The 20818-nt window shown below is 44.4% G+C and overlaps 1 protein-coding gene across 1 annotated transcript in view; it reads right to left on the bottom strand.

The window, feature by feature from the left end:
• Positions 1-20818, bottom strand: part of LOC139415185 (tumor necrosis factor receptor superfamily, member 21) — a 43274-nt gene that overhangs the window by 2473 nt on the left and 19983 nt on the right. The window contains exons 4-5 of the mRNA XM_071163081.1: positions 12232-12497; positions 1013-1226 (exon numbers count right to left, since the gene is read on the bottom strand). Coding sequence (XP_071019182.1) covers positions 1013-1226; positions 12232-12497 — 480 coding nt within the window. The remainder of the gene's footprint in view (positions 1-1012; positions 1227-12231; positions 12498-20818) is intronic.

Genomic DNA, 20818 nt, shown 5'->3' with positions numbered 1-20818 from the left:
TTGCAAATGGTATGAACTTTGAACTCTTATTCACTACAGAAGTGATACCTCCTAGCCATTGAGTTAGCAACAGCAGCTGCAAACGCAGGTTAGGAAGGAACAGACAGAGTATCCCGTCTACCAACGACATTACTACAACGTATCCAATTTACCAGCAGAGACATTCTTCAAAGGACAAAGGACTCGGTTTGGCAACACGGCCTTCCATCTACCACCAACCTACTGAAGCGCAGCTCAGAGTAAATATTTATTGCATTTTCCTTTTCCAAATGGGCGGTAATTTAGAATGCATAAGATATTGTATTTACGATAGCACAGCTTCGCCCTTTGTTCCTCAGTCTTCCCGCTCTTTCACTCAAACCCAGACCATTTTCTTTTGTGTAACAAGCTGTCATATCTGTTCCGCCCGCTAGGGACGTTTTCCTTTATGACGTCATTTGTAATCAAGTTATGATTAATTATGTGTATGTGTAATTCTGTGTGATTAGTTAGTATTATTAGTTAGGTATTTAGTAAATAAATAATTAAACCCAATTTTGTATTGCTGATTCAACTTGTTAGCCAGGGTTCGTGCAGATAACCGAGAATTTACAACTTTCAGAAGAGACTGAATTAAGATGACGATTAATATTGACTGCTATTGATGTAAAATATTACTAGGTCTTTAAGAGTTTATTCGGAAGATAACAGCTCTATAAATATTATTTTGTGGTGCTCCGACTCTCTAGTTAATTACATTTACATGATTAACTCAATCAGGTAATATTAATTACGGAGAAATTATTTTATAGAATAGCATGTCATATCACTTAATCCGGCCAAAGACACGACACTAGGTTTCCCCCTTTCCCTTTATTTCTCAAAGTTTTCATAGTTGATGACTTCCTATAATGGAGTATAGAATCAGGTGCAATTGGTAACCAGAAGGGGGCAGTAAATGCAAATACATCACCTCTGTAAGAGACGTTGTCTAGCATAGTTCCTGAAACAGGACTGCGTCATATGTGCTCACCTTTGGTAATGAACGAGCCAGTCCTGCTGAGGGCGGAGTCTTTGCTGGAGGTGGAGTCACAGCGGAGAAGGGGCTCTGATTCATCGGGGAAGAAACCCTTGGCCCGGTGCACAGGAGACTGCTCCACCAGCACCCTAGGAGAATCCAAAGGCTTGTGGACAGGACTGTGGCTCGGGGTTACATTCACAGCGGTCATCAGCTGGTTCAGATCAAACTGCAGAGAGAGAGAAAGGAGGAAGAGAGATATATAGAGAGGGGGGGGGGGGGGGGGGGCGAGAGAGAGACAGAGAGACCGAGAGAGAGACAGAGAGAAAGAGCGGGTCAGAGTCACTGTCGGGAAACAGTGGCTGAGAAAGCAGTGTCCTGAGTCACTCTGGTGTCCGGACAGAGCACAGGACAGGGAGCTCCTGTGTGCCAAGCCCCAGCCCCATGCAGCCCGGGTCGAGTGACACAGCGGGGCCAACCTCCCAGCCCCCAGACCACCCACACTCGCACCCACACTCGCACCCGCGCGCCTCTCTCTTCCTTGCCTCAGGGAGCGTACACAACCAGCCAGCCATGAAAGGGATTCTGTGGACTTGCACAGACCGGAATGTACTGCCCACGGACCACATGTGCCCAGTCACACACTAACAGGCATAGTACACCACTGTGTCTGCCCTGGGGCACAGGGAAGACATAAATAACAGTCTTATTTGGTATGGTAATGGTGTGAACTGGTTGTGACCAGACCGGATGAGCTCATGGTAGAATAATATTTGTCTTCGGTACTGTAGAAAGAAAGGCTTTGCTCTGTGATGTGAAGCACAAAGGACATGGTAGAGGGCATTTCATACAGGTGATGGAAATGCAATAGAAAACCTTCAGTGTTAAAAATCCAATAAAACACAGTTCAATATGGCTTCACAGGAACGCAGTGGAAAACTTCTGATGCTAACATAAAATCTGATATAAAACAGCTCGATGTGGCATCAGACAGACTTCCCTTACTGTACATCTGTGTGTATGTATGACCCATATGCAGCCCCTGCTATCTCCCCTATTCAATAACACGTTAGTCTGTGCACTAGGTCAGTTTGGCGGTGGATGACACACATCTACTGTGATAAGAGCACTGCTCCCTCCCGCCTCCCACAGAGAACAGATGTGGCCAAATTATGTTACAAACAAATGTTACAAAACCTACCAACTAACCCTCAAGAGAAACCCCTAGAGGCTATAAAGAAAAGACTCATCGTGGAGAGTTAGGAGAAAACAGGGGAAATGGTGTCACTGTTCCAGAAGCTTCTCTGAGTTGTCAGTTAGTAGCCAGTGACTGAGTCATTAGATGAGAGAGCGTGATCTGGCCGAGTCACTGACATAGCATGTAACACAGAACCACTCAGCCCTGATAAAATCCCAGGTTAGGGACAGTGACATTCATCACACCAACATACAGGTGCATGCACGCACGCACACACATACACACACTCAAACACACAATAAACACGCTAGAGGGTCAGGCCCTGTGTAGGGAGGAACTACTGAGGCATCAGAGACACAGAGAACATCTACGTTTTAATTAGATCAAAAACAACACTTTAGTGAATTGGCTTAATAATCTTTCCCTGCAGAGTAGCTGTGAATAATTCAAGTGAGTAATTACTAATTGTGGAGAGATGTGTTGCATGTCTATTCATAAACCCTATTCAGCAGAAAAATACAGTAGGGTCTGAAAAAACTGCAATGCCGTAAGACATTGTGAGTAAAGAGAGCCTTTACCATTGAAGTGAATCTTCATATGTTGCGGTTTCAAGACATAAGTGCTAATACTGAGACACCCTAGCATCACTTTGGTTATGTAGGACACTGGGTGTGTTGTTTATTTGTTGCAACCCCTATTACCAGCCTGTTCAACCTCTCTTTCGTATCGTCTGAGGTCCCCAAAGATTGGAAAGCTGCCGTGGTCATCCCCCTCTTCAAAGGGTAGACACTCTTGACCCAAACTGTTATAGACCTATATCCATCCTGCCCTGCCTTTCTAAAAATCTTCGCCAAGTTAACAAACAGATCACCGACCATTTCGAATCCCACCGTACATTCTCCACTATGCAATCTGGTTTCCGAGCTGGTCATGGGTGCACCTCAGTCACGCTCAAGGTCCTAAGCGATATCACAGCCGCCATCGATAAAAGACAGTACTGTGCTGCCGTTCCTCATCGACCTGGCCAAGGCTTTCGACTGTCAATCACTGCATTCTTATCGGCAGACTCAATAGCCTTGGTTTCTCAAATGACTGCCTCGCCTGGTTCACCAACAACTTCTCTGACAGAGTTCAGTGTGTCAAATCGGAGGGCCTGTTGTACGGCCCTCTGGCAGTCTCTACGGCGGTGCCACAAGGTTCAATTCTAGGGCAGACTCTTTTCAATGTATATATCAATGATGTCGTTCTTGCTGTTGGTGATTCTCTGATCCACCTCTATGCAGACAACACCATTCTGTATACATCTGGCCCTTCTTTGGACACTGTGTTAACAAACCCCCAAACAAGCTTCAATGCCATAAAACACTCCTTCCGTGGCCTCCAACTGCTTTTAAATGCTAGTAAAACTAAATGCACGCTCTTCAACCGATTTCTGCCTGAACCCGCCCGCCTGCCTGACTAGCATCACTATTCTGGACGGTTCTGACTTAGAATATGTGGACAATTACAAATACATACAGTGGGGCAAAAAAGTATTTAGTCAGCCACCAATTGTGCAAGTTCTCCCACTTAAAAAGATGAGAGAGGCCTGTAATTTTCATAATAGGTACACTTCAAGTATGACAGACAAAATTAGAAAAAAAATCCAGAAAATCACATTGTAGGATTTTTTATGAATTTATTTGCAAATTATCGTGGAAAATAAGTATTTGGTCACCTACAAACAAGCAAGATGTCTGGCTCTCACAGACCTGTAACTTCTTCTTTAAGAGGCTCCTCTGTCCTCCACTCGTTACCTGTATTAAATGGCACCTGTGTGAACTTGTTATCAATATAAAAGACACCTGTCCACAACCTCAAACAGTCACACTCCAAACTCCACTATGGCCAAGACCAAAGAGCTGTCAAAGGACACCAGAAACAAAATTGTAGACCTGCACCAGGCTGGGAAGACTGAATCTGCAATAGGTAAGCAGCTTGGTTTGAAGAAATCAACTGTGGGAGCAATTATTAGGAAATGGAAGACATACAAGACCACTGATAATCTTCCTCGATCTGGGGCTCCACGCAAGATCTCACCTCGTGGGGTCAAAATGATCACAAGAACGGTGAGCAAAAATCCCAGAACCACACGGGGGGACCTAGTGAATGACCTGCAGAGAGCAGGGACCAAAGTAACAAAGCCTACCATCAGTAACACACTACGCCGCCAGTGCCAGACGTGTCCCCCTGCTTAAGCCAGTACATGTCCAGGCCCATCTGAAGTTTGCTAGAGAGCATTTGGATGATCCAGAAGAAGATTGGGAGAATGTCAAATGGTCAGAGGAAACAAAAATATAACTTTTTGGTAAAAACTCAACTCGTCGTGTTTGGAGGACAAAGAATGCTGAGTTGCATCCAAAGAACACCATACCTACTGTGAAGCATGGGGGTGGAAACATCATGCTTTGGGGCTGTTTTTCTGCAAAGGGACCAGGACGACTGATCCGTGTAAAGGAAAGAATGAATGGGGCCATGTATCGTGAGATTTTGAGTGAAAACCTCCTTCCATCAGCAAGGGCATTGAAGATGAAACGTGGCTGGGTTTTTCAGCATGACAAGGATTCCAAACACACCACCCGGGCAACGAAGGAGTGGCTTCGTAAGAAGCATTTTAATGTCCTGGAGTGGCCTAGCCAGTCTCCAGATCTCAACCCCATAGAAAATCTTTGGAGGGAGTTGAAAGTCCGTGTTGCCCAGCAACAGCCCCAAAACATCACTGCTCTAGAGGAGATCTGCATGGAGGAATGGGCCAAAATACCAGCAACAGTGTGTGAAAACCTTGTGAAGACTTACAGAAAACGTTTGACCTCTGTCATTGCCAACAAAGGGTATATAGCAAAGTATTGAGATAAACTGTTGTTATTGACCAAATACTTATTTTCCACCATAATTTGCAAATAAATTAATAAAAAATCCTACAATGTGATTTTCTGGATTTTTATTTCTCATTTTGTCTGTCATAGTGGAAGTGTACCTATGATGAAAATTACAGGCCTCTCATCTTTTTAAGTGGGAGAACTTGCACAATTGGTGGCTGACTAAATACTTTTTTGCCCCACTGTAGGTGTCATGTTAGACTGCAATCTCTCCTTCCAGACTCACATTAAGCATCTCCAATCCAAAATTAAATCTAGAATCGGCTTCCTATTTCGCAACAAAGCCTCCTTTGCTCATGCTGCCAAACATACCCTCATAAAACTGACCATCCTGCCGATCCTTGACTTCGGCGATGTAATTTACAAAATAGCCTCCAACACTCTACTCAGCAAACTGGATGTAGTCTATCACAGTGCCATCCATTTTGTCACCAAGCCCCATATACTACCCACCACTGCGACCTGTATGCACTCGTTGGCTGGCCCTCGCTACATATTCGTCGCCAAACCCACTGGAACCAGGTCATCTATAAGTCTATGCTAGGTAAAGCCCCGTAGCACCATAGCAACACCCACATGTAGCACGTGCTCCAGCAGGTATATTTCACTGGTCATCCCCAAAGCCAACACTTCCTTTGGCTGCCTTTCCTTCCAGTTCTCTGCTGCCAATGACTGGAACGAACTGCAAAAATCACTGAAGCTGCAGACTTATATCCCCTTCTCTAACTTCAAGCATTAGCTCACAGAGCAGTTACCGATCACTGTACCTGTACACAGCCAATCTGTAAATAGCACACCCAACTACCTCATCCCCATATTGTTATTTATCTTCTTGCTCTTTTGCATCCCAGTATCTCTACTTGCACATCATCATCTTCACATCTGTCACTATAGTGTTAATGCTTAATTGTAATTATTTTGCCTCTATGGCATATTTATTGCCTTACCTCCCTACTCTTCTACATTTGCACACACTGTACATACATTTGTCTCTATTGTGTTATTGACTGTACGTTTGTTTAGGTGTAACTCTGTTGTTGGTTTTGTTGCACTGCTTTGATTTATCTTGGCCAGGTCCCAGTTGTAAATGAGAACTTGTTCTCAACTGGCTTACTTGGTTAAATAAAGGTGAAATAAAATAACAATATAAAAAAGGCATCTCTTATCTCTGCCTCTCTGTCATAGACAGGAGCCATGGGACACTGCAATCACTGATGTTACAGCTGACACTTAACATCTTCCCCAACAGAAGTGATGAAGGGGTTTCCTCCTACTTCTCCTCCTCCTCCCCCTGCTCACATAACATATTTACTGGCTGTCCTGAAACCAATTAGTCAGATAGATGCTATTGAGAGAAACCACACTGTCTTTCTGGTGTTCAAAGTAGTAGGGACCTTTGTCCTAACTGGGGATAAACCCAACAACCAATGAAGCACTAAACAATTTATATTGCTATTCACACAGCCCTAACACTTCTGGACAAGAGGAACCCCTATGTGAGAATGCTGTTCATTGGCTAAAGTTCAGCATTCAATGTTATTGTTCCTTCTAAGCTCAACACCAAGCTCAGGGCCCTGGGATCTGGACACCACCCTCTGCAACTGGATCCTGGACTTCCTGAAGACCAGACCACAGGCTGTGATGATTGGCAACAATACCTCCTTCACTCTGACTCTTAACAAAAGGGCCCCCAGGGGTGTGTCCTGAGTCCTCTGCTGTACTCCCTGTTCACCCACGACTGTGTGGCTTTGCACGACACCAACTCCATCATCAGGTTTGCTGATGACACCACGGTTGTAGGCCTGATAACTACCAAGGACAAGTCAGCCTATAAGGGAGGAGGTATGTGAACTGGCATTGTGGTGCCAGTACAACCACCTCTCCCTCAACGTCAGCAAAACAAAGGAGTTGACTGTTGACTTCAGGAAGCAGAGGAGGGAACATGTCCCGATACACATCAACGGGACTGCAGTAGATAGAGTCAGTAGTTTTTAGTTCCTCGCCGTCACTGAGGACTTGACATGGACCAGCACCACCAACCTTGTCAAGGGGGTGCAACAGCACCTCTACTTTCTAAGGCGGATGAAGAAATTAGGCATGCTACCCTGGGTCCTCTCCAAATACTACTACATCATTGAAAGCGTCCTAACTAGTTGCATCATGGCCTGGTACAGGAATTACTCAATCGATCTGCGACCGCAAGGCACTCCAGCAGGTGGTGAAGATGGTCCAGTACATCACTGGGACTGTGCTCCTATCCATCCAGGACATTTACTCGAAACGGTGCCTGAGGAAGTCCCGCAGCATCATCAAGGGTCCCACACACCCCAGTCACGAGCTGTTCACTCCCTTACCATCGGGCAGACGTATTGGAGCATGAGGTCTGACACCAACAGGCTCAGAGACAGTTTCAATCTACAAGCCTTCAGACTGCAGAACACTTGAACTGGACTGACTCTCTGCACCTTAGCACACATACACTCATTCACGCACACTCCCACACAGACATACAATCATCCCCACAGACACACGTTGCATTGTCGAGAAGGAACCTGCAAATAAGCATTTTGTTGGAAAGTATATACCATATGTATCCTGTACTTACGACTAATACAACTCTAAACTCATTCTGTTAAAGCAGTTTATGGGAAGTTGACCTGAGGTCTTCCATGCCACAGAGGGCCAACGTTTGTTTCATCTCTGCGTCTATATGCCTCATTCAGATGACTGAGTGCTTTTATAGCAGGTTTAAACATGTCTATCTGGGGCACAGAGGAAAGAGGGAGACAGCCCCAGAAACACCTCCCATAGAAAACACATACCCTACTGCAACATAACATGCTGAGCAGATTGATGCTCCAACTTCTGCAGATTGGTTCTCATTTCACTTCTAGCTGCGGTTGCGAGGAAGGTGTTTTGTCTGCAGGCTCTTTTAAAATCACAACAAGTACATGTACTGTAAGTCAGGTTCCTTGCTGTCTAAATCATCGTAACACGTGCCCTAGACCTTATCAGTGGCAATGAAACAGACAGTGGAAAGAAAAAACACATTATTTGGTATTTTGAACATATGGTTGGGCAAAACTGTTTTTTCAGTGGCATTATCAGTAAAATGATCTCTGTGTCCTGGTGTGTAGTGCTACATTGTGCTAAGGCCCTTCAGCGTGAGTGGTTTATATGTAGGCCTCATTTAACACTAACAATGCAGTGACATCAGTCAGGCTGTAACCAGCTGAGACAGAGGGCTGGAGGAGAGACTCACTCAGCAGCTATGGCTCACCTCTCCCTGGGATCATGACTTGGAGGAGTGGGTCATCTGCAAACTGAAACATGAGGACATCATGCTCCACACTCATACCAACACACGCTGACACATGCAAGAGCTGCATGTTCTGAAAGAGCTGCAAAACCTGGACCCGTACAAATCAGCTGTGCTAGACAATCTGGACCCTCTCTTTCTAAAATTATCTGCCGCCATTGTTGCAAACCCTATTACCAGTCTGTTCAACCTCTCTTTCGTATTGTCTGAGATCCCTAAAGATTGGAAAGCTGCCGCGGTCATCCCCCTCTTCAAAGGGATTGCGGAGAAGGTACGGTGGGATTCGAAATGGTCTAGTGTGTCACACTAGAAACAAACTGTTATAGACCTAAATCCATCCTGCCCTGCCTTTCTAAAGTCTTTGAAAGCCAAGTTAATAAACAGATCACTGACCATTTCGAATCCCACCGTACCTTCTCCGCAATCCGGTTTCCGAGCTGGTCATGGGTGCACCTCAGTCAAGCTCAAGGTACTAAACGATATCATAACCGCCATTGATAAAAGACAGTACTGTGCAGCAGTCTTCAGGCTTTCGACTCTGTCAATCACCGTATTCTTATCGGCAGACGCAATAGCCTTGGTTTCTCAAATGACTGCCTTGCCAGGTTCACCAACTACTTCTCAGACCTCTGGCAGTCTCTATGGGGGTACCACAGGGTTAAATTCTCGGGCCAACTCTTTTCTCTGTATACATCAACGATGTCGCTCTTCCTGCAGGTGATTGCCTGATCCACGTCTATGCAGACGACACCATTCTGTATACATCTGGCCCTTCTTTGGACACTGTGTTAACTAACCTCCAAACGAGCTTCAATGCCATACAACACTCCTTCCGTGGCCTCCAACTGCTCTTAAAAGCTAGTAAAACCAAATGCATGCTCTTCAACCATTCGCTGCCCGCACCCGCCCGTCCGACTAGCATCACTACTCTGGACGGTTCTGACCTAGAATACGTGGACAACTACAAATACCTAGGTGTCTGGCTAGACTGTAAACTCTCCTTCCAGACTCATATCAAACACCTCCAATCCAAAATCAAATCTAGAATGGGCTTTCTATTTCGCAACAAAGCCTCCTTCACTCACGCCGACAAACTTACCCTAGTAAAACTGACTATCCTACCGATCCTCGACTTCGGCGATGTCATCTACAAAATAGCTTCCAATACTCCACTCAGCAAATTGGATGCAGTCTATCACAGTGCCATCAGTTTTGCGCCTTATACCACCCACCACTGCGACCTGTATGCTCTAGTCGGCTGGCTCTCGCTACATATTCGTTGCCAGACCCACTGGCTCCAAGTCATCTATAAGTCTATGCTAGGTAAAGCTCTGCCTTATCTCAGCTCACTGGTCACGATAACAACTCCCACCCGTAGCACGCGCTCCAGAAGGTATATCTCACTGGTCATCCCCAAAGCCAACACCTCCTTTGGCCGCCTTTACTTCCAGTTCTCTGCTGTCAGTGACTGGAACGAATTGCAAAAATCACTGAAGCTGGAGACTCACCTTTCCCTCACTAACTTTAAAAATCAGATATCTGAGCAGCTAACTGATCGCTGCAGCTGTACATATTCCATCTGTAAATAGCCCACCCAATCTACCTACCTCATCCCCATATTGTTTTTATTTACTTTGCTGCTCTTTTGCACACCAGTATCACGACTTACACACCATCATCTGCTCATCTATCACTCCAGTGTTAATCTGCTAAATTGTAATTACTTTGATACTATGGCCTATTTATTGCCTTACCTCATGCCATTTGCATATATGTATCACCGCCTGGTATGGCAACTGCACCGCCCTCAACCGTAAGGCTCTCCAGAGGGTAGTGAGGTCTGCACAACGCATCACCGGGGGCAAACTACCTGCCCTCCAGGACACCTACACCACCCGATGTCACAGGAAGGCCATAAAGATCATCAAGGACATCAACCACCCGAGCCACTGCCTGTTCACCCCGCTATCATCCAGAAGGCGAGGTCAGTACAGGTGCATCAAAGCTGGGACCGAGAGACTGAAAAACAGCTTCTATCTCAAGGCCATCAGACTGTTAAACAGCCACCACTAACACTGAGTGGCTGCTGCCAACACACTGACACTGACTCAACTCCAGCCACTTTAATAATGGGAATTGATGGGAAATGATGTAAATATATCACTAGCCACTTTAAACAATGCTACCTTATATAATGTTACTTACCCTACATTATTCATCTCATATGCATACGTATATACTGTATCATCGACTGTATCATCGACTGTATCCTTATGTAATACATGTATCACTAGCGACTTTAAACTATGCCAATATAGACTTTTTTCTTGTTTCTATTGTGTTATTGACTGTATGGGTGTTTATTCCATGTTTAACTCTGTGTTGTTTCTGTTGCACTGCTTTGCTTCATCTTGGCCAGGTCGCAGTTGTAAATGAGAACTTGTTCTCAACTAGCTTACCTGGTGAAATAAAGGTGAAATACATGTTTTAATTTTTTTTAAATGCAGTATTACATGTACATGCTGACACACACACAACCTGGATCAGCCTCTGTCCTTTCCTCTTCAGGCTCCTTGCCTTACAGCTATCATGAAATCACTCTATTGGAATGAGAGAGTATCAACTGGGGAGGCAGTGAGATTAGCAATGTTTGGGGCTCACCACCTGTGGTTTGTGTAAAAATAACCCAGTCACGGAGCTTAGCTCCAAACTGTGTCTTAATGAATAAACAAGACTGGGGTGGCAGCAGGAAAATGCATCCTCTCCCTCCCTACTTTCCTCCCTCTCTCCCTCCTTCCTTGGCTACATTCCTCCCACACATAAGACAGCCAGCCCACTCTGGCGGAATCACCACACACAGACCTCCTTTATGACTCACATGGCTGGGGAAGTCTTATGTCAATGGAACCACACAGTTGAACTTTATAGCTCTCTAAGGAGGAATACCATACGTGTAGACCTACAGTACACTCTGTCTGGTACCAATGAGGCACGACGGATGTATGATCATGTCCTGGTGGTTTTTTACTCTCACGTCACTTACACCACATGACCCAGTGCTAATTTAATGGAATGAGGAGAAAACCTGTAGTAATGGCCAAAAGTTTACTGAGGGAACATGGGAGACGAGCGAGGGAGGAGCCTCCAGCACACTATGCTCCCCACTCCTGTGTTTCTGCTTCCCTATCCCCTCCCTCACCAAATGATGTATTACCTGCCATCTCATCCACCATGGATTGAGATAAACCACACCATATATTACCAACATTATTAAGTGGTGATGACAAGCAGAATTACAAAAGGCAGCCTGTAAGATATCTACGGGTCTCAATATATTTCCTAAGAGGACTATGACAAGCCCTTAACTGTAAGAATCTAACCTTGAGCAGACAAGGACACTGGACATGGGGATAATATGAAATGTATCTGACAGAGGGGAGAAAGAGAAGAAGAAAAGTGGACGGCGATGAACGATCCACTGTTCCCTCTGACCTCTATAGCGCTAGGAGGCCAAGCCAGGACAGTCAAAAGGGCACTTAAGGCAGGAGGGTTGGCCACCCCGCTTGCGACTTCTTTAAAACTAACGTTGGCATCCCATATGTGATTTCTATGTTTGTGTGCATGTGAAGTGACTTGGTACACTGGAGATTTAATGAGATAATATGAGAGCCTGAAGACTCATAAGTGAGGAGTGTCATTTAGTCCAAAGAGCCCACCTGTGATTCAAGATGGGTGAGTACACTGGGATACATAACATATTATTTATGCCAGAGATTCAAGGTACTGTAGTAGAGCATACCTGAGGATTGTCTTCCATGACGCCCCGTATTTTCTCCACCACGTCGATGCGGCGGTGGCGGTGCAGGGCGTTGATGAGCTTGGCCAGGTTAGCGTCCCCGTCGCGGATGGTCCAGTGTTGCAGGGCAGCGTATGCCCGGTCGTGGTCCGACTGGTAGCCATTGGAGAAGGCTGCCACCTCGCGCTCTGTGGCATTGGCCAGGGACTGGTACATGTCGATCCACTGGCTGCCAATCTGAGCTGCCACCAACTTCAGGATGTCCACACCTGGGTAAAGAGAGGAGACGACAGGTTATTGTTATGCATTGTGTGGAATGGACTGGAGCCATGGATGAACAATGGAAGTCCCTCTTGACTATTAAGTCACATGGATCCATTGTTGATCATGTGACATCATATGATCATTTAACCCATTTTGCCTTTGCAACCCTGTTTATTTATTTACAGTAATTATGCCCATTAACTACTTAGAAGTCACATTAAAAAAGCATGCAATTAGATTACATGATTTCTACTTAATTTTAAGGTCAGAACAGTTCAACGCAACATCCAACTAAACAACCTACATTGCTAATAAGATACAACAACAAAATAATTGGGTCATCTTCAACCACACTAAGCCCTTGTTCCTTTCTTATAAAATGAAATGTAAAAAATGATCTAACATTTGAGTTGTAGAGATGTAGAGAGTGAGTGTGTATGTGAGTGTGCACATGCGTGTGCGTGCTTGCACTTGTGCTCACATGCGAGTGTGTTACATAAGGGGTTATGACCTCTCAGTTACCATGAGCCTGAGGTCTCAGAAGGTAAACAGAACTGTTTTAGCTGGTTAGCACTCATGAGGAATGAGCTAGTGGAATCCAGGAATTCACTCTCTGAAAGTGATCTGTCACAGAACGTTACCTCAGCAGATGCATCGGAAGTTCACCACTACCCTCCACCTCTTCACAACCCAGATCAAATCAAATGGTATTGGTCACATACACATGGTGAGCAGATGTGAATGCAAGTGTAGCGAAATGCTTGTGCTTCTAGTTCCGACAGTGCAGCAATATCTAACATGTAATCTAACAATTCCACAACGACCTAATACACAAATATAAGTAAGGAATGGAATATATACAAATCAATATACGGATGAGCAATGACAGAGCGGCATAGGCAAGATGCAATAGAAAATACAGTATATACAGTACATATGAGATGAGTAATGCAAGATATGTAGATCTGGACACCCTGTCCAGACAGACCAAACGTGACTCCGTCCTAAGACATTGGCAGCTCATAAAGCTTAATTGGTCTCAATCAGATGGAGGAAGTGTTATTTTCAGTATGTGAAGACAACCACCTGCTGGGTTCAATGACCCTTGAGGTATCGCCTGCCTGTCCTCCTGTCCAGCCTTTTGTGCTTTAAATTGAAGAACCCTTTTTGGTTTCAGGTAGAACCTTTTTGGGTTCCATGTAGAACCCTTTCCACAGAGCATTCTACCTGGAACCAAAAAGGCTTCTCCTATTGGGACAGCTGAAGAACCCTTTTGAACCCTTTTTTTATATGAGTGTAGGCGTGTGTGAGAGTGGCTGGTGCTGACACAAAGGCCTCTCTCTCTCTTCTGTTCATGGCAGCTAGATGACATACAATGCATTTTTACTGATGATTGTGTTATGTAGGCTATGTGACAGAATTGAGAAAATGCTGACTCGCTGGTTTTCATGTAAAAATAGTACTAAGCGACCTCAACTTGTTTAGTGTGAAACGGTGTGAGTGGAAAAAGGGAACATGGGGTTCTCCTCCTCACCACAGCCTTGCTGAAGCTGATGGATCTTATCTGAAAGATATCATACACCGCGCCCTGCCTAGCTGTCTCACTTCTGAGGGACGCAGCAGAACATGTTGCCTTGCATATACAATAATAGAAATATGTCTGGGGAAAAAACTGTCACTACAGGAAATTTACCAGGTGTGAATACTCTAATTTATATTCAGACTGCCAGGCAGACATATAACGTTACTAGGTGTTATAACTTCACTCAGTCAAAACAGAACATGATCGCTTCAAAACAGGTGTAGAAAAAAACCACGTCTGTGCCATCCCTGCAGGCATAACCATATTCAATTGAAAGACAAGTCTGTGCATCATAATTAAACTTGAATGAAACAAAAGCATAATTAAAAGTGTCACACCCTGATCTGTTTCACCTGTCTTTGTGATTGTCTCCAACCCCTCCAGGTGTCGCCCATCTTCACTATTATCCACTGTGTAGTTATACCTGTGTTCTCTGTCTGTTGCAAGTTCGTTTTGTTTGTTCAAACCTACCACCGTTTTCCCCCTTGCTCCTGTCTTTGCTATAGTTCTTGTTTCCTAGTTTCCCGGTTTTGACCATTCCTGCCTGACCTGACCCTGAGCCTGCCTGCCCGTCCTGTACCTTTGCCTCACCTTTCTGGATTACTGACCGCTGCCTGACCTGACCCTGAGCCTGCCTGCCGTCCTGTACCTTTGCCTCACCTTTCTGGATTACTGACCTCTGCCTGACCTGACCCTGAGCCTGCCTGCGGTCCTGTACCTTTACCCCACCTTTCTGGATTCTGACCTCTGCCTGACCCTGAGCCTGCCTGCCGTCCTGTACCTTTGCCTCACCTTTATGGATTACTGACCTCTGCCTGACCTGACCCTGACCCTGAGCCTGCCTGCCGTCCTGTACCTTTACCCCATCTTTCTGGATTCTGACCTCTGCCTGACCTGACCCTGAGCGTGCCTGCGGTCCTGTACCTTTGCCCCACCTTTCTGGATTCTGACCTCTGCCTGACCTGACCCTGAGCCTGCCTGCGGTCCTGTACCTTTACCCCACCTTTCTGGATTCTGACCTCTGCCTGACCTGACCCTGAGCCTGCCTGCGGTCCTGTACCTTTACCCCACCTTTCTGGATTCTGACCTCTGCCTGACCTGACCCTGAGCCTGCCTGCGGTCCTGTACCTTTGCCCCACCTTTCTGGATTCTGACCTCTGCCTGCCCTTGACCTGTCCTTTTGCCTGCCCCTGTTTGAGTAATAAACGTTGTTACTTCTACACTGTCTGCGCCTGGGTCTTACCTTAAACCTGATACACAGGGGGATTTCCAATGTATTGACTGAATATAACATTTATTCAAATTCATTATTGAATTGAGAGAGGTGAAATTGAATTGGTCTAAACTTCGCTCCACACACAAAAGACACATTATGCAGAAATATTTATAAAGTGTAAAGAAACATAATACATGTTTCAATTAGATAAGGATCACAGTGATCTCTGATTAATGTCTACTATCAAAGCCCAAATATGCAAAGTGCATAATACGAGGTCGGTTTGGAGCAGTTGTAGCTGGGAGATTGACTGTAAGCCAGCGGTGGTTGGCCTATGATCTGGAAGAGGGCAAGGCTCCACTACAGTTGTCCTGCCCGGAGGGTCAGTGTCATGCCACGAAATGACTTTGTGTTGAACGATGAGACCGACAGACCCTATATACAGTTGAAGTCGGAGGTTTACATATGCTTAGGTCGGAGTCATTAAAACTCGTTTTTCAACCACTTCATGTTAACAAACTATAGTTTTGGCAAGTCGGTTAGGACATCTACTTTGTGCATGACACAAGTCATTTTTCCAACAATTGTTTACAGACAGATTATTTCACTTATAATTCACTGCATCACAATTCCAGTGGGTCAGAAGTTTACATACACTAAGTTGACTGTGCCTTTAAACAGCTTGGAAAGTTCCAGGTAAGGATGTAATTTCTTCAGAAGCTTCTGATAGGCTAATTGACATAATTTGAGTCAATTGGAGGTGTACCTGTGGATGTATTTCAAGGCCTACCTTCAAACTCAGTGCCTCTTTGCTTGACATCATGGGAAAATCAAAAGAAATCAGCCAAGACCTCAGAAAAAAAATTGTAGACCTCCACAAGCAATTTCCAAACGCCTGAAGGTACCCTGTTCATCTGTACAAACAATAGTACGCAAGTATAAACACCATGGGACCACACATCCGTCATACCGCTCAGGAAGGAGACGCGTTCTGTCTCCTAGAGATGAACGTACTTTGGTGCGAAAAGTGCAAATCAATCCCAGAACAACAGTAAAGGACCTTGTGAAGATGCTAGAGGAAACAGGTACAAAAGTATCTATATCCACAGTAAAACGAGTCCTATATCGACATAACCTGAAAGGCTGGTCTGGTCTGAACTGTTTGGCAATAATGACCATCGCCGAAGAACACCATCCCAACCGTGAAGCACGGGGGTGGCAGCATCATGTTGTGGGGGTGCTTTGCTGCAGGAGGGACTGGTGCACTTCACAAAGTAGATGGCTTCATGAGGAAGGAAAATTATGTGGATATTTTGAAGCAACATCAAGACATCAGTCAGGAAGTTGAAGCTTGGTCGCAAACGGGTCTTCCAAATGGACAATGACCCCAAGCATACTTCCAAAGCATACTTCCAACGGCAAAATGGCTTAAGGACAACAAAGTCAAGTATTGGAGTGGCCATCAAAGCCCTGACCTCAATCCCATCGAAAATGTGTGGGCAGAACTGAAAAAGCGTGTGAGCAAGGAGGCCTACAAACCTGACTCAGTTACACCAGCTCTGTCAGGAGGAATGGGCCAAAATTCACCCAGCGTTTGACCCAAGTTAAACAATTTAAAGGCAATGCTACCAAATACTAATTGAGTGTATGTAAACTTCTGACCCACTGGGAATGTAATGAAAGTAATAAAAGCTTAAATAAATAATTCTCTCAACTATCATTCTAACATTTCACATTCTTAAAATAAAGTGGTGATCCTAACTGACCTAAAACAGGGATTTTTTTACTAGGATTAAATGTCAGGAATTGTGAAAAACTGAGTTTAAATGTATTTGGCTAAGGTGTATGTAAACTTCCGACTTCAACTCGCGTGACAGTCACTTTCAGTTCCTACCAAGCCTGCCTACTGTCATCTGCTTTAGGGGAAACATTTATTTTTTAAAGTGACAGAGCTTGGTTAGGGAGAAATTCCCTCTCTGTTTTAGTGGGATATAATAGATGACCTACATAAATCTAATCCTGATGATTCAGTATGTTAGTGGATGTGTTCAGCAGTGCTATGTCAGCTTCCTAAACCTCCAGGCATATGAACGCAGCGGTGGCAGATTGTTTATATTCAAACTACAGAATGCCTGACCTAAAACGACTGCTAGTAAGTAAATAGAGGGGCAGGGTTGATTTATTTAAACGCTTAAAAGTAAAAAATACTCCAAATGTAATCTGTTAGTTAGATGTAAAATAGTTTGAGTTCTCACAGTGACGATGGTACATATATATGATATGAAGCAACAATATAACGTTGCCTGCAGGGCAGAGAAAGCTAGCTACTGCATGTCAGATGTGTAAGGTAAAGGTGTCCACATGCTTCCCAGCCGAAACGGGCGAGTTGGTGGATATATTATGATGACATTTTGCTACGTTTTTGTTTGTTTTGGACTTCGGTAAGGTTTTTTTTCGGCTGTTCGGGCACACACATTTTTTCTTGAGGCAAGCCGAAGTTGGTAGACGAAGTCTATGCCCCTTCGTTGGTGATTGGTCAACAGTTGGGATTCTTCAATAAAGTCTTGTCATTCAATGAGAGATGGCTCGTTTTCATGCGCATTTATTCACTGAGAAATAATGCACCAAACATCTTAGTTAGATGTCAAATTGAATGACAGATTTCTTGAGATATCAAAATCGGACTATTTTTAGGATACTGGCTATGGCATCTCAAAATATAAAAACAGTACTATTGCTAATTTTTCAAGCAAAGGTTTTTTGAGGGGAGTATGCGACCACACTCGTTCAGCCAAACTGAAGCACGCTGGCGCCTTTATTCAATGGGTAATTCAGAGAGTCACACAATACCAGTGGTGTCTATTCATGGACGCCAAGGGAAGTCAGGCTTCCCCAAAATAACAATAATAACATCAATTATTTTATCTTTCGTCTCTCTGTGTTTCATAATATTCCTTCAATTCACAAGAGGCTGAATGTATCTCGCAGGAGAAAGCAACTGAGCGAGTGAAACACCACCCCTCTGTCTCTCTACGTGTAAGCCATCTATCTGATACTGTACGGTCCAAACGAGTATGACTTTGTTGCCGCGTGTGTCGTGGAAATACTTCTTAAAAATATCTCTTAGACACCGGAGCATGTGAATTCAATTTATTACAAAGTAACAAGCCAAGCCTGTCCATGGAGCAAACTGCCGGTCCCAGAATCAGAGATCTCTTTACATACAGTTTCGGTATGACACAACATACATAGTCACTCATCTTCATGTATATCATCCACATCTTTTGGTATTCTACACTATTGTTCCCTATTCTTACTTCTAGTCTGTCTACGTCCATCTTTCCTTGGTTTCTCCTCCCCTTCTTGGCACATATTCCAGGGAATAGATTATATTGGTGGCGTAAATGATACAAAAAAGTATACAGACGTACAAATATTGCAGGTGCATGTCCAAGGGCATCCACAGGACTATGCAACTGCCTCCCTCAATCCCACACTGACCCTGACACACACACACACACACACACACACACACACACACACACACACACACACACACACACACACACACACACACACACACACACCTCCCTCCAAGCCCACATTGATTGTGCTCACCACTCTGAGACACACAACACATGCACCGGAAAATCCCCCATACCTGTAACATTGAATGCAAGTGAAGCCAGCGAGCATTTGGCCTCCCTTGACAAAAAAAAAAATTATAACAAATTTGACAGTCAGCTTTGAGCTAAACTGAGTGAGTTCAACTGTGAATGGTCCTGGCAACAACAACAAAAAAAGCTTGGATTTGGCGTCTCTCCTATCAAATCGCTTTGAGGGCATTAAGAGAAAATCGGCCCATTCCTAAATTAGCGATGGATGGAGTTAGGGATTTGGACTTGTGGTTTTACTTAATTATCCATACTGGCCAATAATTATAACGGCAATTTTGATCCAACCACATTGTTATGCCCGTGGCCTGAGAGGATGGAAGTTCAATATTTACAGTAGCTAGATGTAGAAGGCTAATGTTAACTAGCTAACATTGCTCATGAATGGAAGTTAGGCTAGCGAGCAAGCATTTTAGCCAGTCTAGGACAACAAAAAATAAGTGTATACTGTATGACAGTGTGACAGACTGTTTCATCAACATGAGAGGAGGATGGTATTGGCGTTTCTCTACGAGTAGGGTGAGTCAGCATGTTTTTCTACTTGCACGCACGCACGCACACACACACAATCAGAGATCAGAACCATGGACAGCCAAGTCATATCTAGCTGATGTTGATTGGACTAAATTGTTTTTGGTATCTTTTAGTTGTCACTGTATTAGACTAAGCAGAGGAGATTTGAGGATGTTGAAATGTTGAAGTTGAAATGGTGCTGGAATAGTGGAGGCAGCTCCTGTTTTCTTTGCGACTTGCGGTAAATCTCTGTGGTTCTAAATCAATAGTTGTTTAGCGGTCCGAAAATGTCAGAAACATTAACTTGCTTAACCATGTTGATGGTCCTGTAACTGTTTGTTACATGCAACATGCGTTGTGGACAGAGGTTGCTGTCCAGTTTTGTGATTGAATTTATTCTGCCACTGTCTTCTTATTGTCTTGGCCTGTCACGGTCGCAAGGCATATCAATTAACAGCAAACAACGCAATTATTACAACACATACAGATTTTACCCAAGCATTGCTACTGCACAATACAAACATATTGTCACATAGTCTCCATCCATTTCAAGTAGAGGACCTGACGATTATCCAGTACCACAGACTATTATGGGAAGTGGTGGTGCTGTAATATTTCCATTAGAAAACTCCTTTGAGACAGCAAACCAGCCACAGCAGGTCTGAGCTGAGTGGGCTGGATGACAACGAGGACACAAACAGCCCACAATGGCAGCCATGCAGTTTTTCTCCTCCAGTCCCGTTTGCTCTGAGCCTCTCTGGGGATTGTCGCTGGTGACAAAGTAAGCTTGTCATTGTAATAGAAGAGACAAAGTGGTCACATAAGACCAGCTTGCTGCTTAGTCATTTTTATTGTTTCAATCTCTTGATTGCCTAGTGCTGTGGTGTCTTGCTCAGTTTTGATCATTTTGTAGAAAATGTTGCTGCCATTCAAATAACACTAAACAACACAAAATGAATGTAAGGTATCATATTCAAATCAATCTGCATTGAAAAAGTTATAATATGAAAGCCTGTTCAAATCCAGGAAGGAAATAACTTTGTCAGATCACAGAGTACACAATGATAGGGACATTTGACAGATTTCCCTATCAAATTGCCCTGATTTCCGAGGCACGTGAATGCAACAGAGCCCACACAGCAGGCCCAACCGACCCAGTCCTAGCCAAAGCCCAGGTCCATGTGGCCCACCCTGGAGCTGAGCAGCACGGCCACCTGGGTACTTCCCCGCCTGTTTGGCGTTCGTAAACAGCAGGCCCACAGGGGGGATTCTTTTCACCCTGCTTGTCCTTCACGCCACTTTCTGGACTCGTATGAAATAATGAGCTATTTGTATGATCTT

Source organism: Oncorhynchus clarkii, chromosome 8, assembly GCF_045791955.1.
Source record: "Oncorhynchus clarkii lewisi isolate Uvic-CL-2024 chromosome 8, UVic_Ocla_1.0, whole genome shotgun sequence".
Lineage (NCBI taxonomy): Eukaryota > Metazoa > Chordata > Actinopteri > Salmoniformes > Salmonidae > Oncorhynchus > Oncorhynchus clarkii.
The sequence above is the reverse complement of the archived record's forward strand: the minus strand, read 5'-3'. Positions and strand labels throughout refer to the sequence as shown.